Below are 24,462 nucleotides of genomic sequence, written 5' to 3'. Positions count from 1 at the left end.
ACATTCAACCCATACTATCAGTAAAGCTTCTTGAAAATAATATGGAGAGACCACATAGATCCTTTTGAAAACTGTCTCACTTTACCTGGCTGTAATTTGAATAATTATATTGTTGCTTCTTTCCTTCTCTTGGAAATTGTTATAAAATCTAGGCATGAGAGATGATAGTTCTACTTTACACCACAGTGCAGAATGCATTCATGATTCTGGAATATTAAATTGTAAAGTTCAGTGGGAAACTACTTGAATGAAAGGCCCCCGGTTATTATTTCTCCTGAAAATTACCTGCTTATTTCTTTTTCATAAAGGAAGAAGACTCCAAAAACAGAATAGATAAAGAAAGAAGATTAGAATCCATAAAAGTAAAACTACAAAGACTGCAGACTGATATAGAAAAAACACAGTGTGACAAAGAAGGTATGTTTCAGTTAATATTATGTAGAAAGGGTAAGCACGAAGGCCCCACATAGCCCTTCGGCAAGAGGTAACTACTGGAGGCATTGATCATGTGTATATTGCACAGCGATTTCAGTAGTGTAATGTCTGGACCTCAGAGGAAAGTCCTTTTTCTCTCTAACAAGGCCTTAGCCAATCAGACCTTCTTGGCTTCATTGACACTTTAAAAGCCTATGACAAATTTCAGATAAAGACATTATAAGCTTCATTTTACATAGAATGTACAGATCAGATTTGAGATGTCCTGGCATGGACATTCTTGATTAAATTCTTTTTTTTTTAATATACAGTTGATCAATAAACTTCTCAGCAGTTTATAATCAAGTAATATATAAATGCAAGGAAAGAAAACCCTAATCAGTTACAATAACATAGTTAAATAAAATTAAAACAGCAAAGAGAAAGAAAATATAGTAGATGATGACGGCAGATAAAGACCTGCATGTTCCATCCAGTCTGCCCAACCTATGCACTCTTAAGATTGAAATCTATGATTGGCATCTAAAAAATCACCACAAAAAAAGCGCTAAGTGCTAATCTTTAAATGGTCCTTAAAGTTAGGTTGCTCTCTGTGTTTTGTTCATAACTCGTCGCCATCTTGAACCAAGTTAATGCATTGAAGGTTCCTCCGTCTGACGCAGCTCAGCAAAACAAGGGGGCCCTTGTTGAGGTTTTGGGACACAAGTGGATGGCAGTCTGTAGTTAGTACATAAGTACATAAGTACATAAATAGTGCCATACTGGGAAAGACCAAAGGTCCATCTAGCCCAGCATCCTGTCACCGACAGTGGCCAATCCAGGTCAAGGGCACCTGGCACGCTCCCCAAACGTAAAAACATTCCAGACAAGTTATACCTAAAAATGCGGAATTTTTCCAAGTCCATTTAATAGCGGTCTATGGACTTGTCCTTTAGGAATCTATCTAACCCCTTTTTAAACTCCGTCAAGCTAACCGCCCGTACCACGTTCTCCGGCAACGAATTCCAGAGTCTAATTACACGTTGGGTGAAGAAAAATTTTCTCCGATTCGTTTTAAATTTACCACACTGTAGCTTCAACTCATGCCCTCTAGTCCTAGTATTTTTGGATAGCGTGAACAGTCGCTTCACATCCACCCGATCCATTCCACTCATTATTTTATACACTTCTATCATATCTCCCCTCAGCCGTCTCTTCTCCAAGCTGAAAAGCCCTAGCCTTCTCAGCCTCTCTTCATAGGAAAGTCGTCCCATCCCCACTATCATTTTCGTCGCCCTTCGCTGTACCTTTTCCAATTCTACTATATCTTTTTTGAGATACGGAGACCAGTACTGAACACAATACTCCAGGTGCGGTCGCACCATGGAGCGATACAACGGCATTATAACATCCGCACACCTGGACTCCATACCCTTCCGAATAACACCCAACATTCTATTCGCTTTCCTAGCCGCAGCAGCACACTGAGCAGAAGGTTTCAGCGTATCATCGACGACGACACCCAGATCCCTTTCTTGATCCGTAACTCCTAACGTGGAACCTTGCAAGACGTAGCTATAATTCGGGTTCCTCTTACCCACATAATTCGGGTTCCTCTTACTATACTGGAGTATAGTTTGCTATACTCCAGTTGAGGATCATTCAAAAGTAAAATGTGACATGGACACTGAGATATAAAGATAAATGGTACCAAATTTGTGATATGCTACGCTCTATCCCGTGGAACTGTTTTCTAGAATTATCAAGAAAAGTTGATTAAGGGTAATATCGTATGTTTACATTTTTTTGTTTGTTATTGGGAGTGACTGTTTTTTCTGCAGTAGCTTTTTCTTTATTTGTTTTCATTCTTAGAGTTGTTTTCCACTGCAGTTTTTTCAGTCCTCATTTAAGTCAATGACAGAGAGCCCCCCCCCCCCCCCATTGGGCTGGACATTGTAAAAGTGTATGACTTTCCCCGGAGCAGTTGAGGCTTAATTATTTAAATTTATGTACTATTAGACATGGTTGCCTTTCTCAATCTTTCAGAGTAAATTATTTTTTTTATAGTGCTTAAAGTTATGTGCCATTTATATAATAGTGTTTAGCACCAGGAACTGTGACTACGTTTAGGTCTGACTATATACACCAACAAAACCTTAGTGTAAATCTCTGTTTAAATTAGGCGCAGACCCCCTTTATTCTATAACAGCACTCATAAATTAAAGGAATGCCCTGATCTGCCCATGACCCTCCCATGGCCGCACCTCCTTTTTGGACCTGCACGCAAAATTTACACACATAAATTTTAATTAATTTCAATTAGCACCAATATGCTTGCTAAGATATCTGTTATCGGCCCTAATTGGCTCGTTATTCAATTAAATTGTGCACACAAATTAAGTGCATGCCCAAATTTATGTGTGCAATTTTTAGTGATTTTTATAGAATTCAGGGGTTAGTCTTGAGCTGTTCTTTGCATTTTCATGGCACAGACCATAGAAGTCTGCCTGGCACTGACTTAATTTTCAACTACTGGAGTTGCTGTTGAAACTCGCTCCAGCCCAACCAGATCTATCTATTCATAATAGGATCCCAAGTAGTTTCATTAATTAATAAAAACCATACTAAAACAGTGAAACAGAATATCTAGTTCTTGTACCACCTTCATGTGTCCTTCACCTAGCATGAGCGGTCTGACAAATGTTAGCTTTCCTATGTCTCTTGGAGAAGATATGTTTTTAGGGAACTCAACGTGAATAAATGATATGTAGGGAACTAGAAAAAAACAGGAGAGTGGGGAACTTCACAAAAAAAAACATGGAACCTTGGATCAATAAAAATACGGTCTTTATTGATTGTTGATGCACTTGTGTATATTTTTTGAAGACAACACGGAATCATGTTTTGGCTTGAAAGTCTGCCTCAGGAGTCTCAAAAAGGTGGTGCAAGAGTAAAAAAGTGTATTGTTGAGTATGATTACCCATGGGGTTTTTTTTTGTGAAGTGACACCTTTGGGTCTCCACTCTCCTGATTTTTTCATTGTACTTCTGTGGGGTTACCTGTGTTCCTCCACTCTGGTGGTTTTCCTCCATTGTGGTCATCCTTTGTGTAAGGGAAGAGCTCAGTTCTGGTGGTAGGTTAGAAGAGGATCTGCTTTTGAAGTAGTGTAAATCCCTATGTGGAAATGTTTCTCCATACAAATACATGCCCTTTGTAAAATGGGGAAAACACATGTAGATTTTAGTCCAACCCAAATCACACCCCCTCCATGTATAAATAGCTAACTAGTGGCTTCCTGAAATCAGGTTTTCCATGTATATTTGATATACTACTACTACTACTTGACATTTCTATAGCGCTACTTGGGTTACACAGCCCTGTACAATTTAACAAAAAGGGGCAGGCCCTGCTCAAAAGAGCTTACAATCTAAAGGACGAAATGACAAGTTGGGGTAGTCTAGATTTCTTGAGTAGTGGTTAGGTGCCAAATGCAGTGCACTTTTTCTAGTGAAAAAGGTGCTGGTACTCAAATGCTAAGCCATCCTTCAGGGGTGGGGTAATCACTGAGGGACCCTCCCCACAATAGCCAGGCCCCCTGTAACCAGTCACAGAACCTATGACAAGGCAGAATTGGTGTGTAGAGCCTGAGCTCTTTCATTAAAACTTGGGTTCCATGGGTCAATTTTAGCAGACAATGGAAAAGGTGCCGGTACTCAGTACCCCCAAGTACCCCCTCAAAAAAAGCCCTGTACATATGTAAATAGGGGTATTTGCACAAGGAAGTTGCAAATAAGATGTCTAACCCCCCCTCCCCCATATGTCTATTAACACAGAGAAGAACGTTATGCATAATACTGTCTATTACTTTTTGCAGCTTCACTTTTTGGCTTTCTTTTTACCCACTGGCAATCAACTTGTGCCAAATTGAAAGTCATTGGCAACAGGGCTGAAAAGAGTTGTGTTTTCTCCTTTCCCAGTCTCCTATGTGACCTCAATGAAAAGGGTAGATAGAGGGAATGGGGGGGGGGGGGGCATCAGTGGAGGCAAGGCAACCCTTGGTTTGTATCTGTAGAAGAAGATGGTGCTCAGGGCATCACAGACTCTTCACTTGTCTAGCACAGGAGGGGGAATGGGTCAGTTAGGGCACTGAAGACTGACTTGTGTCTGAGGTTGGGTACACAGATGACTAGAGCATAACAACCTCTTGACTTGTGTCACAATTTGGGGGGCTGTAGTGATAACTGGGGTATTGTAGCCTCTTCATTTGGTCCAAGGAAGGAGTGGTACTGGGTAGGAGGTCAATTTGGGCATTGCAACCCCTTGATTTGTGTCTGGGAGTTGAAGGTAATGGTTAGCTCTTGATTTAGTGTCTTCAGGAGGGTGTCAACCAGCTCTTTAACTCTGGGCAAGTAGGAAAAGGGATTTTGCAGGATAGATAGGATGCAGGCTACTTTTTGGAATAACATGCATGCTAGTTTTGCGTATTTGCTAAAATGGCTGTATTTCAGCTGGTGTATAAAAATATATTAGTGCATCACCTTTTAAGTGAGTATACATTGAAAGATTTTCCCCCTAATTCTACAGTATAACTGGTCGCCTAACTATAGGTGCCATATGTGTGCCTACATTTATAGAATACTGTCTAAATGTATAGTTACATAAGTAAATGGCAGCCGAATGCTCAGAGACACTCAAAAAAGGAAAATATAGGTCTTCCACAAAAAGTCAACAGACAAAGCAAAAGTGGAAGTCACCAAAGTGCAAATGTTCAAGACTTAAAACAAAAGTCAGTAGACTCAAAATAATGTTCATAAGATTTATTCATCCATAGTTGATAAAACCTCAGTGCAGCTAGAAAAATGTGACCCAAAACAGGCAGTGTTTTTGGCACACGGGCCTTTTTCAGGGGTCCTCTATCCATAGCTAGATGAGCTAATCGCCATATTGCTGCAGTTAAGAAGGCATCTAAGATTGTCCCTTGTCCAAGTTGATACCTTCTTTATTCATTTGTGCGATGGATATAGGTGAATTTCAGTGCACTATGAAATTATTCCAGCTTCTTTTAAAGGACTGAATTGAGTGTGTTGCTTTTTTGGACATGGGCAATTTTTTTTTCTTTCATACTGAAGTGACAGTGAATGCCTCCTAATTCCAAACCCTAACTCTAATATGCACAATTACATAAAACAGGCATCATTCAGAGAGCCAAGCAGTGTCCTGTAAAGAAAAACTCCTAATGCATAGGAGGGCAACTATCTAGTTTAGTACATTCTGTCTGGAAAGATGTCTAGGAATCACCAGAATACTTATTTATTTATATATTTAACAGATTTCTAGTCCACCTATCTACCTGGGTAGAGTACAAGCAAACATTCATAATTAATGAACAACCAATCAATAAACAATTCCACATAAAAAAAGAGAAAACGAATCATTGCTAAAATACATCAAACATCACTGAACTCATTTTATCTGCTCACCACTAGCTTGTGATACAGCAAACTTTTCTGGTGAGGATGCACCTGATCACTTTAATCAAGCCTGAAATAGAGCACAGAATAATAATACAATCCATCTTTTTCAGGGTTAGAAAAGATGCTTGTCGCTTACACTGAAAACCCTGCCTTTTCAGATGTAAAGAATCAGGATGACACGGTTCTCTTGCTCAATGAGGTAAACCTTCCTCCTTGTGTTGTGGCTAAGCAATAAAAAACTTGTTTAATAAACATGATAGCAAAAATTTTATAATGGTTTTCCTAGATGTAAAGCCAATTTTATTCACAGAAATGGCGATTCAATGAACTCGAGCAGTCCTGCATTTCAGCATGCGAGGCGCCTGCCTCAGGAGTCATGAACAATTTGGTCTGATTGCAAATGCAAGGATATCAGTTTTTGCAAGGATACCAATCAATAAGTCCAAAAGAAAAAGTACAATTGTTGCACCATCTACACAGAGACAGTTCTCTCCTTGCATTTCCAACCAGACCGAATTGTTTGTGACTCCTGAGGCAGGCGCCTCTCATGCCGAAATGCAGGACTACGTCCAGTCCATTGAATATAACAGGTTTACTGTAAATAAGAAAGAATTTTAGCTTTGCTGCACTTTTGTGCTTTATTGCTCTGCTTTTAATAAACAAGTTACCTTTGTGTTGGAATTCGATTGGTTGTCCCCCATTTTTTCTTTTTTCTTTGTTGGTTTTCTTGAAGGTTCCTTCTTATTTTCCTGATATGCACACAATATAATGTCATAACATGGCAGTTGTTAAATAAATCTGATTCTTCATTTCATAGAATTTTTAGATAAAATAGTGTGGTAGCCATGTTAGTCCACTTTTAAAGGTAATAAATAGAAATAAAACAAAACAAAAAAGAAGATAAACATGATACCTTTTTTTATTGGACTGAATACATTTTTTGAATAGCTTTTGAAGGCAATAAGTATTGTCTTCAACAGCTTGTCAAAACTGCCGGATTCTATATATTGCAGAAATCTAAGCATATTCTATAACAATGTGCGTAGCTTAATTGGTTAACTAGCTAAACAGCGCTGTCAATTGGATGTTAACAAGCAATTATTGGCATTAATTGACATTAAGATTAATGCGCACAACGTGCTAAGCATATTCTGTAATGTGGTGCACATAAATTCTAAATCACATAGTTAAAAAGGGGGTGTAATGGGTGGGGCATGAGCGTTTCTAAAATCTATGCACGTTGTTGTAGAATACACTCGATATGAACCTAATTTAGGTGTCAGGATTTACAACAAGTACAACATGGCATAAATGGCTGTAACTAAATTTGGTCGCGTGGAGAGGCGCTCGGCATATTCTATATACCGTGTCGCCTATTCTATAAAATTTAGGCATACTTTAAAGAATATGCTTAGGTGTATTTTTTTCCATGCGGAATTTTCAGGCATCATATATAGAATCTAGCCCAAAATGTATTGTTAGTTCAGTACAAAAAGGTATCATCTTACCTTCTTTTTTGTTTTGCTTTATTTCTATTTATGGATTTTTTAGATGCTAATCAGTAGTAAGACATCTTTCACAAACTTTGAAAGATGCACAAACCAAAACCACGGTGGAACATTATAAGTCACAAATAAAAGCTCTGATGGAAACCTGAGGCCAAAGTTTCTTAACAATGGAATGTTTTCAGTGATCAGCTTGAAATACTTATGCCTTTCTGATTCTTGTCAAATTAATAACAAAAACCAATTAAATCATTATTTTGCTAAGTAGTGCAAATCTCCTTTGTGTAGTCATTACTTTGAATTATGGGGATAGTTATTAAGTTATGTTAAAAATCTGGCTTTTGTCGCACCTTATTTTACTGCGGGAGTCAGTAACTCACAAGCTGCTTTATTCATAGTGGCCAGGGGCATAGGATCACATCTTAAAGGAGCTGACCAATGTAAGGTAAATCACCCCCAATCCTGAAATGCCCCCTCATTGGAACCCCCTTCCTGATCCCCTCCTCTCATAACTTACCTACTAATTCCTCATCATCACAGCACATCTGATGTCCCCCCTCAACATAACTCCCCCTCAAAGAGCTCCCCTTTCCAACAAAGTCCTCCAAGCCTACTTTTAGAAATCCCTGGGGTCTAGGGAGTACAGTGTAGGAGTAAGACTCAGTTGGTCTTACCCCCTGCCATCTGTGGTTCAAAATGGTGCCAACAACTCCTAGCAGTATTCTTGCAGTACTACTGCTAGGGGCCAAGCTGCCATATAAGGGTCTGCATCATTTATGTAGTAATGAGGTGTTGTGCATGCATTTGCATACTTCACATCTCATTACTCTGTATCCATGGCAACTAACATTAAAATGTGTCACAGTAATTTAAGATGGCGATAAAAAAGCAGAAAAAGACAAAGAACAAAGGTTCCAAAAAAAGTTTAATCAACCAACAGTGCCCGACACAGACCGTGTTTTGCCCATTCATGGGCTGCATCAGGGACTTTACAGAGAACAGTTTCTTTCCAATCAAGTCTTCCAGGGGCTTGATGTATTTTAATACATGTTATTGTTGTTTGCGGGGGAATTTTATATATGGTGCCAGATGTTAGGCACTATCTCCTCAATGAATTTTTAGTGCAGAAAAGTGTTTTAATGGATGGAAGGCACTGAAATGGAGCAGAAACAGCAGATGTGTGCAAAACACACTTACACGTCCATTTATAGAATAGTGCCTAAGTGTTTCTGTATGGATCTGTAAAAGGGGAATGGCCATGGGAGGGACATGGGTGAGTCAGGAGCATTCCCTTGAAATGCGCGCAGTGTTATAGAATAGCGCAGATGTGCGTTTGACTTGTGTGTTGGCATTTACACCCAGTTTCAGTTGGTGTCAATCCTTGTACACAAAGTTGAGCGCAGATCCCGGCACTACACTCTAATCTATAAAAGGTGCCAATCCCAGAACACCCATTATAGAATATCATTCAGTGCCGATTTTTTTGGCCAAATTTTGAGCACTGTTTACTGAATCCAGCCCTTAATGTAGATTAAGGGCAAATAATGCATGTTATGGCTGTAGCACACCTTAATAGCTACCCACCCCCTTAGGGAAAAACAGCTTGACCCATCGTAGCAGCAGAAAAAATCAGTGACAGAATTCAAAAATAAATGGGATAGGTACAGAGGAACACTATAGAGAGAGGTTGGAATCAAAGCAATACATAAATGACCCACTTTAAACAGAGTATAGAGGGGTGCAGGTACAACTTTGATCAACTTGTTGGGGAAACTGGATGGACCATATAGGTCTTACAGGTCTTTATCTGCTGTCATATACTATTTTACTATGTAAATGAAACATATAAAGTGAAAGATAAAAATGGAATGGAAAATGAAAAAAAAAGTGCTTATACCTACTCGTAATATGGTAATAATTGTGACACAAAAGCCCTGTACATCAAACGTTGTTACCACTTAAACCATTCCACTTAACAAAAGGCTCTGCTGAATGTTGAGCCTTTTGTAAAATATGTATAAGGATGTGCAGGAGTGCACATGTATTCAGTGAAACATATGCCTAGGGCATCATGTGCAGAAAAAGAATGGCATCACTCGGGGTTTTCTGCATGTTAAGCGTTGCCATGTACACAGGTATGCGTAGAATCTACATGTGCGTTTGCCGGTACTTACACAGGTATAGTGCACATTTTACAAACCTTCACGTACAAGAGAAATCCAATTAAGGAGCTCAAAATAACATTGTCTAATGATTTTTTGAGGTGTTAGAGCAGGTACCAAAGCCTGTGCAGCATTTTTGTAGTATGTCCCATGGTAAAATTGGATCTATATGCACATTTTATTAGCCCACGCTGAAATCTCTGCACCCCAGAGTATCTACACATGGAAATAGTGGCCTTCTGAAATCACTATAGGGTCTCTTTACTAAGCTGTGGTAAAATATGGGCCTTAACACCCTTAGGTGGGTCTTTTCCACATTCTGTGGCCATTTTTAGAGCAGCCAGAAAATGGCCAATTTTCCATTTTCTGAATTAATGGCCATTTGCTAATGTTGCCATTTACAAATATTAGTACATGAGCCCTTACCGCCATTTATTTTGTAGATGGTAAGGACTCACCTGCTAATCCTGTGCTAATTAGTGTGTAGTAATGTGGCTGCGCTAACTGATTCATGCTGTTGTGTCCACTCTCTGCCCCAGACATGCCCCCTCAGAGAAAAATAAGGAAATCTTTTTTAGTGTATGGCTTGCACGCACACATTGGGATCCCTTGTAAGCTGCAGTAAGCAGGTATTTGAGCTTACTGCAGCTTAGTAAAAGGAGCCTTATGTATGTATACAACCTGCATTCGCAAATGATGATATTTCTGTTTGTATGTACTTCTAAAATTAACTCCAAGGTCAAGGTATTTGATAATATTTCTTTACCAGGACCTTACCAAAAGTTATTGTTCAGTTAAAATAGTTTTCTTCTGTTACATTTTTGTTTTTCATATCTGCATGTCATAATTAATTATATTTGTTAAAAATTGTGCATTGCTTTGTGCTGAGACATGATAAATGGGGAAAAAATATGATGTGAAATTTTAGCCTGATCCTTAAACCTAAACCGTGAGTTCTTACATAGTTAAGCCCTCTATTTTGCAAGTTTTGCAGTTAATACATGGTAGTAGCCAAAATTAACAAGTGGTAATTGCTAAACCTCTGCATTAGCTGTAAGAGGCATTCCCTGCAGTTTGGGGAAGGCAGCAGTGCAATTAATGTAGAGAACAGTTGTTAACATGCATTAATGACCAGGCTAAGAATATGCAATGCAGTTAGCTACAGCTCTAGAGATGTCATTAAGTGCTCTGCTATCTGCTGAGCTAAGGGGTCCTTTTACGAAGCTGCAGCAAAAGAGGACCTGCGCTGGCATTGGCCTGTGTTTTTGACATGTGGAGGCCCCCTTTTACTGCAGCAGGTAAAAGGCAGGTTTCCCTTTTCTTAAAGAAATGGCCATGCGGTAAGTGAACCACCCATTGAGGTAGAGGTAAGGGCTCCTGTGCTATCCTGGTGGTAACTGGTCAGCGCTGATTACTGCCTGGTACACACATGGGTGCTACAGAAGTTGAAATATTTTTGCAGCACTGGAAATGGTGCGTGCTGGGGGAGGGAACTACCACCAGGCTTCTGCGGTATCCGGTGGTACTTCCCTTTTAGTGAGCGGTAAGCCCACATTGGGCTTACCGCTGCTTCATAAAAGGGTTCCTAAGTTAGCAGTTTATATGTGGTCAAGATCTCCATGAAAATGGAAGGTGCAGTCCCCACCCAGTGCCTCCCATTCTATACGCCCTTCCAAATTACCTGTTCAATGCATCAGTTAGTGTGCATTAATTCCCAGGTCAAACATCTAATGCACTTCAGTAAATCGGCCCCTAAGAGATTTTAAAGGATAAATAAGGATTTTATTTGGCCTGTCACTATATTAGTGGTACATTTATATATTAAATATGCTTATTATTTTATCTAGACAAACCTGAAGCTGAACCTCTTAGAAGCAAATACCTTCAAACTTTCAACGTCACTTGCAGTTCTTGAACAGAGAACAGAGCCTACACATCCCTGCAGCAAATATATTTCCAAATGGAATGAGAAGGTAAAATTAACTAATTATTAGATGCAAAGAGATGATTATTCCTGCTACAGTTTTATGTATATTTGACAAAAATTGGAATTTTGACGCATCAGTTTCCTCATCATCATTTGTGCATCCATCCTAAACAAAACTGGACCCTACGGATACTAGAGTGCTATGAGCTTTCACTTACAGCTACCCAGGAGTTTCCCCCCATTTTAATACATTTCCAGCCTGCATCTAGCTTGGCTATTGCACCAACAGCTGGGTGCCTCAGACTACAGCTCCTTCCAGAGCCTGGTATGCATGCACCCTATATCTGGCCACTAGATGTCACTATTTGTTAATTGTCAAGACTTCATTTCTCTCAGGAAGTATCACTGACTGGCCCAAAGAGCAGAAACTAGGCTCAGGAATCATTTTGTATTTTTATTAGTATCATTATTGTATTAGTTAATGTACAACGATATTGATATGTTACCTTATTTGATAATTAAGTCATTGTGATCTCCTAGGCAGAATGCCCTAGCTCAGAGTCTGTAATCTGTTTTGAACTGATATTGGGTATAGGCGGAATATAAGAAATTGATATTATGTTATATATTTATATTCACAGCTTTTCCAGCAGTTTTCTACATGAAAAAGTTTTAACCAGGAACTGGTTGAAAAGATATAGTAGAATCTGTTTAGTTGAATATTTCTACTATGTTTTGTCTTTAATAAATGGTATAATTAGTATTTTGTTCTCTCTCATGGGTACCTAAAACTAATGAACTTTGAACTGCATTATTGATTTTAAGATAAATCCATAACAGATGAACTGCCTAAAGATGCTCTTGGTTCTCATGGCCTCAATGCCCCTCTTCTCATATGCACTTTCCTGTAGGCAGCAAATAACAGACTTGCACTGTTCACAGTATGTGTGTTTTACTGCCAGTGACTTGCAGTTTATTTGGATCTTAGTAAAGTCACAAAATATTGGGGTACAATAAATATTGTTTATGGCACTTTCTAATTATTTACAATCAAACAATCCACTAAAAATATTTATTTTCAGCACTTGATATACCACAAGTGATCCCTGAGGCAACTATGCAGTTTACAATTTCTATTTCAGGTACTTTACACTGTCCCTAATGGGCTAACAATCTACGTTATATATTGTGCCTGGAGCAATGGAGAGCTAAGTGACTTGCCCAGGGTCACACAGAGCTGCAGAGGGAATGGAACTTGGTTCTCCAGGATCTCAACCCACTGCACTAACGGTTAGGCCACTCCTCCAACTGAAAGCAGCATATATAATCCCTTACATTTGATGTCTTTTCAGGTATGGCAATAACTTCTGTCCATAATAGTAACATACGTATAGTAACATAGTAGATGACAGCAGAAAAAGACCTGCACAGTCATTCCAGTCTGCCCAACAAGATAAACTCATATGTGCTACTTTTTGTGTATACCTTACCTTGATTTGTATCTGCCATTTTCAGGGCACAGACCGTAGAAGTCTGCCCAGCACTAGCCCCGCCTCCCACCACCAGCTCTGCCACCAAATCTCTGCTAAGCTTCTGAGGATCCTTTCCTTCTGAACAGGATTTCTTTAATAAGGACCATCATACAGAGGGCCACCATGGTGATGTCATACATACACCAGATAGATCCAATTACAAAAATTTTGAGAAAAGCATATAAAAGAACAAATCAAACATATCTTCTAGGTGTTCTATCCATGCTAATCACTTCTCTTCCTAGAGTAGCTTGCTCCCTGGAGGCTTGAGGACTCGTTGAGTAACAATGAGAACTTTATTTCATCAATTCAAAGATTTTACTGATTGGAAATTTATCTGTACTCTTCCTACTGTGGTCTGCAGTTTAACTACTTGTCACAAATATACTATTTATTTGGTTTTTTTAATTCTACCTCTTTATCGCAGGCCCCATTATTGTTAATAGGGCCTATTTATTAATAACTTGAATTAATAATAATGTATATTAGGGAGGCAATTCTATAAGTGGGTACATCTAAGGCTGTGTGGTGAGATCCTATTCTATAATGGCATCTAGGCACCCAGATTTAAATACAGAATACAAGCATAACCTGGCATCAGTGTGCCATACATTCATGTGCCCACAGTTATACTAGCCATAGACCCCTTGAAATTGCAGTTAAATGCAGCAGGGACATGTTTAAGCTATGTGCTAAAGTGGGAAGCCTGCCCCTGCACAACCCATATAAACACCCCTTTGTATTTGTGTTGTGTCACTTAGGTATGTAATTGTAAACTAGCATTTAATTGCCCTGCTATCTTTTCATGGGTATGTGCACACTTTTTTTTTTTGTTACATTTGTACCCCGCGCTTTCCTACTCATGGCAGGCTCAATGTGGCTTACATGGGGCAGTGGAGGGTTAAGTGACTTGCCCAGAGTCACAAAGAGCTGCCTGTGCCTAAAGTGGGAATTGAACTCAGTTCCTCAGTTCCCCAGGACCAAAGTCCACCACCTTAACCACTAGGCCACTCCTCCACTGCGCTCATCATTGACAATATTCTATATATTTATGTGCTTAATTCAGAAACAATCAGCCAACATAGAAACAAACCTAACAAACTACCAACCAACATACAAACTGAGGGCTCATTTATTAATGTGCATTAATCAGTTAACAAGCACTGATGTGATTTAATGCACATTAATTAACACAAGGCCCATTATTCTCAGCGAGGCCTATTTACTAACTATGCACTTAAATTGAATGAGAATGCATTACTGTGCATTAAAGTACATTTGCAAATAGAGTCCTAAATACGTAAACTAAAAAATCTACTAAAACATAAAGCGCTCTCTCTCTCTCTGTATGTATGTGTGTGTGTGTGTGTTGGGGGGTGGGGGTAAATATGAAAATAACAGCAACTTAACCACGCACAATTATTATTATTTGTTAAAAATATATGTAAATACGCTCAGAATTTGAAGTGCTTATCCACAAAATGATGGCCAGGCTACCTCAATTTCCATCACTGCACTGTGACTATAAAATAAATCTGTCTTCTTGAAGAAATGTAAAAGAAATCAAGTACTTATCTTTCCAATAGATGAATGTAAGAAGGTGGGTCTTTCAAACAAGAACTGTCCAGCAATTAGCTACCATACAATACTTTCTGGAATATTGGAGAACACATCCTTATTCTGAGTTACCAGATTTTCTAGGTTGGTCTTCGGTGCTGCCGAGAGTTGGTCAACAAATGGGATATGATAGTGGTTCAGGTTTCAACAGAACTTCTGGTCTACATTCATCCTGGTGGAATAGAGCTGAGGTTATGGGGATCCACTTTTTCAGCAGAGTCACATGGAGGATTTAGACATTATATCGAAAATGCCACTCTGTGTATAGCTATAAGAACATAAGCATAAGAACAGATATATAGGTATATGTATAATTTATGCTTGTTTATAAATATAATTATAATGTAAAATATACTTGTAGTAATTAATGCATTCAGTGGTGCTAGCTATATGTATTGTGCTGCTGAATATAGGAATAATTTGAAACTGGAGATTAGATGTTTCCAATTATTCTCAAGATATTTTACTGAAAATTGACCTGACATTTTATAAAATACACACATGTATATCACAACTGTTCCCCACTTTCACCCAAAGTATACACCCAGGAATGCCTGTACACAGTCCCCTAAATTATGTAAAAGTCACTAAAAATTGAGTGTGCAACTTTGGGCATGCACCCAATTTACGTGTGCAATTTAATTGAATAATGAGCTAATTAGCGCCAATAATAGGCTTAACAAACTTATTGGCATTAATTAGATTTAATTAAAATATATATGCCGAAATTTTATGCACAAGTTCAAAAAGGGGACATGGAAATGGGAAGATCATGGACAGAATGGGGGTGTTCCTAAAATTTACATGGATAGTTATAGAATAACGGGGATATGTGCTTAATTTAGGTACAGAGATTTGCAGCACATTTCAGTTGGTGCAAATGGCCACACCTAAAGTTAGGTGTGAATCCCGTGCATAAGTGCTAATCTATAAACCATGCCTACCTTTAAGTGCAGTTTATAGAATAGTGCTTTTCAGTGCCGATTTTTGGGGCATCATATATAGAATTCACCCCAGTATGGGTATAAGTATGTATAATTTTGTCAGCATGTGTACTTGGACATACATATTTGTCTGTTCATTTTAACAATTTATAGGTAAATAATATAATAACCATTCTCCGTAGGTTAAATCAGGGGTGTGGCTAGGTGGGGCCATGAGGGCATGTGCCCCTGCAGATTTAGCCCTGGCTCCCCTGCTTTCATCCTCCCCCCCCGCCGCTGACCCTGCCCCGCCACATTCGACCCCCCTCTCGCCACCGCCAACCCTCCCCCGCTGCTGCCGTCAGGAACCTTTGCTGACGTCCTCTTCAGCCCTGGTCTCCAGCGCATTGCTGATCTGGATTCTGTTTCTGTGAGTCCTGACGTTGTGCAGGACGTCAGGACTCACAGAAACAGAATCCAGATCAGCAAACGTACCGGACTTGGAGACCGGTGCTGAAGGGGACTTCGGCTGGTGGGGGTTGGGGACCCCCGCCAGCAAAGGTACCTGGCAGTGGTGGGGGATGGTTGGCGGCAGCAGAAGGAGGGGTTGAAAAGGACGGGGGAGGGGTGGTGGCACCGGGGGGGGGTCAAAAGTGGTGGGGGGGTTGGTGGTATCGGGGGGGGGGCTAAAAGGTGCCCCCTCACCTCAGACTCTGGACCCCCCTCCCGCCGAAGTCTGGCTACGCCCCTGGGTTAAATATGCATACATGTGGTAAATGGGTTATGAAATCATTGCCTATGTAGGGTTCATGGTCATTGATACTTTCAAGGTAAAAGAACCTCAAGGTTGCTGAAATGCACACAGTGCCCTTTATGATATGGGTTATTCCCCATGGTAGATATTTTAGTGATCAAAAGCTATTAAGTATTTATACACTGCTGGAAAGAAAAGGAGCCAAAATGCAGCAAGAAATAAAAATTCAAGATTAGGCAGGAAGACTGGGAGGGATATTAGGTAGCTGATGAGCTGTTAGATTTCTGGGGTTGTCTGCAACCTGCAGCCCCAGATCTATAATTGGTTTTAAATGACTACTGCAGGATTGAGTGATTTCTGATCAATGGGTCATTAGCCATGGTTTTCTGTGAATATAAATAATGCAAAAGGCTGCAGATAATTTCTATAAAAAAGGTGAACTTTTCACAAAATAGAAGGAGATGGACAATTTCTGCAAATCAGCCCCAGTGTAGGCTGAAGAGAACTGTCACAATGTCCTTCACGTCAAGGGCAGTGGTTTGTATCTGGGGGCTATTTTAAAAGGTTTGTGGTCTCAATGCAGCCTATTTGCAAAAGCATTCACAGTGAACTCCTGTCAGATTCCTCTGAAAATATGAATTCTGCTGCAGATCTTGTCATTGGCAAGGACAAAAAGAAAAAAATCATAGCCATGGGACCTAAGATTCAGCAACATAGTTAATTTCAGATATTCTAATTTATTTAGGTTTAAATTTATTAATATTTGATTGTCCTCTAAACATCAGTAGCATCTAACTGAATTGCAATAAGTATTCTAATGATTTACACACACACATACACACAGACAGATACTACTACTACTACTATAAATCATTTCTATAGTGCCACCAGTTGTACGCAGCGGCTTCACAATTGAACATGAAGAAAAGACAGTCCCTGCTCAAAAGAGCTTACAATCTAAATCAGGACAGACAGACAGGACAGACAGAAGGACACATAGGGAAAGGGACTATTGAAGAGAGGAAGAAAAGATAAAAGTTACGAGCAGGTGACAAGTTAGGAGTCAAAAGCAGCATCAAACAGGTAGGTCTTTAGCCCGGATTTGAAGGTGGCCAGGGATGGAGCTAGACGTAGTGACTCAGGAAGCCTATTCCAGGCATAAGGTGCGGCGAGATAAAAGGAACGGAGTCTGGAGTTAGCGATGGAGGAGAAGGGTGCAATTACTACTGCTACTACTACTATTTAGCATTTCTATAGCGCTACAAGGCGTACGCAGCGCTGCACAAACATAGAAGAAAGATAGTCCCTGCTCAAAGAGCTTACAATCTAATTAGGAGAGATTTGCCTAGTGAACGGAGTTCCTGGGAAGGAGTGTAGGGAGAGATGAGGGTGGAGAGGTAGTGAGGGGCTGCAGAGTGAATGCACTTATAGGTCAATAAGAGGAGCTTGAATTTTGTATGGGAGTGGATAGGGAACCAGTGAAGTGACTTCAGGAGAGGGCTGATATGGGCATAACGACTTTGGCGAAATATTAGTCGTGCAGCAGAATTTTGAACAGATTGAAGAGGAGAGAGGTGGCTGAGTGGAAGATCTGTGAGAAGCAAGTTGCAGTAATCTAAGCGAGAGGTGATGAGAGTGTGGATGAGGGTTCTGACAGCGTGTTCAGAAAGGAAAGGGTGAATTTTGGCGATATTATAAAGGAAGAAACAACAGGTTTTAGCAATCTGTTGAATATGTGATTGATAGATAGATAGATAGATAGAGTGACTACATGCAATAATATAATATCATGATCATAGATCACAGTATAAAGTTACAGTGCATGAATTTCAATAAATTCAAAGTGAATTACATTAAAAGAGAAAATTAGGAATGCCATAAAAATGTATAACAATATGATAACAAGTATCTGTTTTTCTTTTCTCATGAATAGGGGCAGCAGCACTGTTCTGTGCAGATATCCCGTCCTATGAAAATACAAAGGCTGGTGCCTTCTCTGAGTCCTGAGGCTTCCAAAAGGCTTTTGAGCAAGTCAAGGAGTCAATGTCGTCTTCCAGATAACCCCAGACCAAACTCTAGTGTTAATGTAGGAGGAGTTATGGAAGGAACAAATGTAAGGCAGTCTTCAAGAAAGGATGGCAACCCTGAGACCAGTGGTATGTTTGTGTTTATGTTTAGTTGATATAATGCCTTTTCTTGGAATCAGAAACAAAGTGGGTCACAATTTAAGAACTCCAGAAGCAGAAAAGAACACCAAATATTCAACGGGGGAACAAATAGAATGTAGAAGGACAGCAAGAAACTGAAGCGCCCTTTTATAAAAGATTTGTCATGCCGTGCGGCAGTGGACTTGTTGTGCGACAACCTAGAGCTATTGCCTGCTCCAACGCGGCCACCAGCAGTAGTTCCAGCTTGATTGCATGCCATTTTCACCATGCCGGAAAATATTTTTGGAATTTTTACCGCAGTGCTAACCCGGCGGTAATTGGGCAGTGCTGCGTGCTACCCGGTTACCACCGGGTTACCATGGGAGCCCTCACTGCCACCTCAATGGGTGGCGGTAAGTGCTCCTTGCTGCATGGCCATGCAGTAAGAGTAATCTTACTGCGTGGCCATTTTGGGGAGGGGGCTTTTTACCTGCTGCGGTAAAAGGGCCCAGGTGAGCAGGAAAAACAGCCCCCGCTTCTACCGCAGGGCTTTTTTTTTACCGCAGCTTGGTAAAAGGACCCCTAAGAGTAGCAATATTTCTGCATGCATGTGCACACAGATGTGTGTATATGCCAGTATTTGGCACATAAATGTTGGCATCCACTCTACAGAATTACCCCCACTGTGCCCAAACAAACCGTGCTTGGTGTCATAACTATTGTTTCCTAGAATAATTCAACTAAAGATTTACAATATCCATGAAACTGCTGATATTTATTTCAAATGTGTCTTTGTTACATACATTTGTTCATATATTGCTCTGTTTAACTTTTGTTATGAGTTGGCCTAATCTAATATAACTTGCCCACTTAGGGATCAGTAAAGAAGAGACTGGTGCTTGTAAGGTCCTATATAACTATGGTGCTCAAAGAGATGATGAGCTTTGTTTGCAACAAGGTAAGGCATGTTTAATTTTTTTTTTTAATTCAACATTATTTTGGAGGAAATGTGATACCTTTTGATATGGGTTGTACTGTAGCTACTTCAGTTCGTATAAAAATTCATTAAACTTCTTAGAACCTAAACAATAAGGCAGCAAATCTAAAATCTGGGGCCTCATTTTAGGTATCAATTAGGCCTTATTAATATTCAACATACATACAGCAGATACATCAATAGAATCATACACCATGAATAGCTCTGCAGCTTAAATTTCATTTTTATTTTTTCTGGTTAACGGACCATCAGAGGTGGTCTTCTACTGAGATAACTTTCTCATTTTAGGGAAGTTGGCATGACACCTTATATCATCATCAGTCTGTATAAATTTTTAAAACTAATTTAAAATAATTTTAACTGTTTTCACTCCATTTGTTCACTTTTTCATGGTTTCATTACTGAATAAATGTCATCTGTTACATTTTTAATCTCATTACTTTCATAAACTGTGAAGTACTTAACTTCAAAATTTTCTTCCAAAGGAGATATGTGCCAACATGTGTTTTGCATCTGCTGTTTCAAGGCAGTCCCCTTAAATTGTGCTGCAGTACATTTGCATCCTGCTTCTCTGATGGCCGTTAACCAGAAAAAATAATAGTGAGAGGTTAAACTGCAGAGCTATTCATGGTGTATGCCTCATTTTAGGTGCCACACAGGGGCATGCTCAGGGGTAAATTCTCATAAAGTTGCCAAACTTTAGGCACTGGAATGATGTACGTTAAGCATGAATTTTATAATGGTAGGTCTGCGTGGAACTGCCATTATAGAATAATAACTTAAGTCTGCAGTTTTGTGCCTAACCTTAGGCATAAGCACTTAACGTCATGTCAAAGGCTGGTGTAAGTGCTCACCAGTGGCGTAGCAACGGCGGGGCAGTGGGGACGGTCTGCCCCGGGTGTCAATGGGTGGGGGTGCTCCGTCCACCCCCCCTGGCGTGGCACGGCACCCCCCTGGCGTGGACTCCCCCCCGGCGCAGCGCCTCTCACTCCCCCCCATCCGACAGTCCCCACCTGCCTACCAGCTGAGCTCCGTGCACTCGGCACCTCGAATCTGCAGCGCTGCTGACTGTAAAAGAAGAAAACTGTCTCGTCGTTGGCCCTTCACTCACTGTGTCCCACCCTCGAGGAAATAGGAAATTACATCAGAGGGCGGGACTCAGTGAGTGAAGGGTCAACGATGAGACGGTTTTCTTATTTTACAGTCAGCAGCGCTGCAGATTCGAGGTGCCAGGTGCACGGAGCTCAGCTGGTAGGCAGGTGGGGACTGTCGGGGGGGGGGGGCGTGAGAGTGCGCTGGGGGGGTGCATGCTGGGGGGGGTGCCGTGCTGTGCCACGCTGGGGGGGTGCCATGTTGCACTGCACCCGGTGGGGTGCGCACAGCGGCGATCCTCCCCGGGTGTCAGCCAAGCACGGAATGCCACTGGTGCTCACACTTAAATGTTGGCAGTATACTATAAGTGGAGGAGTGGCCTAATGGTTAGTGCAGCAGGTTGCAGACTTGGATCCTGTGCCTAACTTTATATATGTTGGTCCCAATTAAATCTAATTAGTGTCAATAATTGCTCATTAAAAATCCAATAATTGGCACTAATTGGCTTGTTGGTCAATTCAATTGCACATGCAAATCAGGACCATGCCTACATTTGCATGCACAGTTTTTGGTGACGTTTACAGAATCAGGGGGAGAATGTATAGAATGTTGTAAGTTATGTGTGTCCCTGCTGCATTTATCTGACTTCTAGAGCTAGCTGTATGGCCGGTGTACCTGCAGGTGCATGAATATAAGATGCGTGAAGACTTTGTTACACCAATATTCTATAATGGAATCTGGGTGCCCATACAACATTCTAGAATAGACTGTCACTACGCAGCACTGGGGAGCCTAAATGGAGATGCCCAGGTGTAAAATTGTCCCTTTGTATCTATTATAAATATGTTCTTAGGAAAACAATTCTGTTGTATTAAAAAAATATGGAAATGTTCATCTTAAGTAATGTGTGCTACTAAAATCCAATCCAATCCAGTGTCTATAGAAGGAAGCAGAAACCCCCTAACCCAAAACATCAGGAGTAATCTTAGAAAATATTTATTTAAGGAATGAGTTGGGGAGGGGGAAGTTATGGTTCAGCCTCCCAACAGGCCTGGATTTAGACATGGGCAACATAGGCAACTGCCTAAGGCATCAAGTATCCAGGCCATAGAAGCCTGCTTCCACATACTCCAGGACTATATGCATGTTTATGTATTTCATTTATTAATTTATAAAACTTTATAAGACTCTGTCTTTGGTAAAATACCAAATAAGATGATGTACAAAATTAAGAACGCAAATTATAATTAAAAATCAATATAAATGTTTTCCATCATACCTCCAGAGGTGGATATAGGAAACAGCAGGTGCTGCTTTAAGGATGTCACTATGGCACCCTGGCCTTCCTCTGCTCCTCTTCACTCTTTGGGATCTCTGGCACCCTCTTCTGGTCCTGCCTATGGGTACCAAAATCTTAAATTTAGCCCTGTCTCCCAATTTGTGTGTGTGTGGGGGGGGGGGGGGGGGGGGGGGGGGGGGGCTAGAGCAGTAAAATGAGAATGTGCAGACTAAATGAGACTTGAGGTCTTTATCTATCATACTATTTATTCTATGTTTCTATGGTGTCTTCATTTTATGGTGCTACCTGGAGCAGACCAGGGGGGAGGAGGGGTAGGAGAGGCTGGATAAAGTATAAGCAAAGACTTCTTTTACTTCATAACACACTCTAGCTTCAGTTGGTCTATCGATGGACTTCTATTAAATCACTCTTCTCCTGTTTGTCCCCCCCTCCCCACCCCAACACAAAGCAATAATTACCATGAAGTGAATTGTGGAATTATATATACACTGCATATAAAACAGTGGTGGTGGTATACAGATGTATATAATTAATAGATATTATATATACGTTCTCTTAACAGGTGACTTACTTATAATTGAAAGCAAGAATGATGATGGATGGTGGTATGGGAACTTGAAGGGCAAAAGAGGTTTCTTTCCAGCTACATATGTAGAAGAGCTGTCATCTTAAAAACATTGTGTCATCACAGGCTTCAAGGAATATTATAGCAACAATTTGAAAGTATTTTAAAAATATGACTGAGTGGTTTATATTGATTTCGCTCATAACTCTGTTCCTATGCCTTTTAACTTTTTCATATCGGTGTGCAAAATAATTTGTTATGAATCTTTAAAGGCTCCTTTTACTAAGTGGTGGAAAGCCCAATGCGGGCTTACTGCTTGCTAAACAGGAAGTACAGTGCCAGATTGTACCCGGTGGTAATCAGGCAGTGCCGCAGGTTGCCCGGTTACCGCTGGGTTAGCGCAGAGACCTTACCACCACCTCAATGGGTTGTGGTAAGGGCTCCCCCTGAAATGGCCGCACAGCAAGTGCTTTACTTGTTGCATGATCATTTCCTGCAGGAAATAGAGACTTCCCTTTTACCCGCTGTGGTAAAAGGGGCCTAAATGCCTTACATCAAGCAAGCTGTACTTCTTGGGTGCCTAATGGAGTTCAATGCTTTAAATATTTAAGTGGCTCCTGCTTCTCTGATGTCTGTATTCCTAGTCACAGGGTAATGTTGCTAGAAGTTAGGTATTTAGACTGCCAAGATAGAGTTACCTGTTTGAAAGCTGCACATCTATACAAGCTTCCTAGTCCTCTGCTGCATATCCACTAGGGGGCAGTCTACAGTTCTGGTGCCTGTACAGAAAGAGCCTGAGAACTAAACCCTGGTAAAGTACGGCAGTCTCTTGTGGGGTAATGTCTCCAAATGGGTTAGTTTTATGAATTGATCACAAAAAAACCTCCTTGCACTTACTAACAAATATCATCTGTAGTTTAATGACAGTTAGGGAGGAAGTTATCAATGCGGGCTACTGTTGAGATTTTACCACAGGGTCTCTGCATAAAAAGAATGGGCAGTATTTCCAATATAAACCTTTCTAAAGACTATAATTATTAGTGTGCAATGAGTTGTTTTTTTTCTGATCAGTGATTGAACCAGAGCAGGACAGAGTGTGTGAGCTACCGCATGTTAAGTTCTGATATATTTTTCTTCTTGCTGAATGGAGTGGAAAGGTAGACATGAATCACTTGTTTACACTTTCCAAAAATACAAGGCTAGGGGACATGCAATGAAGCTACTAATTATAAATTTAAAACAAGTTGAGTGGAAAAAATGCATCACTTTGCATTTGTCCACATTAAATTTCATCTACCATTTGGATGCCTAGTCTTTCATTTTCCTAAGGTCTTCCTGCAATTTTTCACAATCTGCATGTGTTTTGACAACTTTGAATAGTTTCGTGTCATTTGCAAATTTAATTATCTCACTCATTCCGATTTTTAGATCATTTATAAATATGTTAAATAGCACCGGTCCCAGTACATATCCCTGTGGCACTCCACTATTTAGCCCCCTCCATTGACTGGGTGCATCCACCTCTAACTCTGTCTTCTTCAAAAGAGGTTTAACCATTGTTCGCTTCACAGATTCTGGAGCAAATCCTTGGGCCAAAGATGAATTAATTATATGCAACAAGAAGTCATCCCAACTCTACATTCTTTCACATCAGTTTCACAATATGTGGAGCTTGAAGGGAGATAAAACTGATTTAGTTTTTAATTGCCACTTGTCTGAAATCAGAAACCCTGTTCTCTCTCTCTCTTTTTTTAAAACCTGAATTAGCTAACACCTGTAATGAATTTTTAGCTTCACTACTATTACAAATCATTTCTATGGTGTGACCAGACATACCCAGAGTTGTACATAAAACACGTAATAGGCAGTTTCTGCTTGACAGAGTTTATAATCTATTCAAGACAGGCAAACAAGATAAATAAGGGATTAGGGAGGTATGTATTATGGGACTAATTAAAAACAAACATTGGTACTGAACTGATTAATAGACGGTTAAGAGTTAAAAGCAGCCTCAAAAAGGTGGCCTTTGAGGCTGGATTTGAATAGGGCCAGA

At 40.2% G+C, this 24,462-nt stretch overlaps 1 protein-coding gene across 2 annotated transcripts in view; it reads left to right on the top strand.

Moving 5' to 3' along the window:
- Positions 1–22,706, top strand: part of NOSTRIN (nitric oxide synthase trafficking) — an 83,482-nt gene extending 60,776 nt beyond the window's left edge. For both annotated transcript variants that reach the window (XM_030209475.1, XM_030209476.1), the window contains 6 exons: positions 309–417; positions 5,999–6,087; positions 11,403–11,528; positions 18,242–18,464; positions 19,330–19,413; positions 22,407–22,706. In XM_030209475.1, the coding sequence (XP_030065335.1) occupies positions 309–417; positions 5,999–6,087; positions 11,403–11,528; positions 18,242–18,464; positions 19,330–19,413; positions 22,407–22,516 (741 nt within the window). In that variant the 3' untranslated portion in view covers positions 22,517–22,706. The remainder of the gene's footprint in view (positions 1–308; positions 418–5,998; positions 6,088–11,402; positions 11,529–18,241; positions 18,465–19,329; positions 19,414–22,406) is intronic.
- Positions 22,707–24,462: the final 1,756 nt, after the last annotated feature.

This window comes from Microcaecilia unicolor, chromosome 7, assembly GCF_901765095.1.
Source record: "Microcaecilia unicolor chromosome 7, aMicUni1.1, whole genome shotgun sequence".
NCBI classification, from domain to species: domain Eukaryota; kingdom Metazoa; phylum Chordata; class Amphibia; order Gymnophiona; family Siphonopidae; genus Microcaecilia; species Microcaecilia unicolor.
This window is presented reverse-complemented; position numbering and strand designations above follow the sequence as displayed.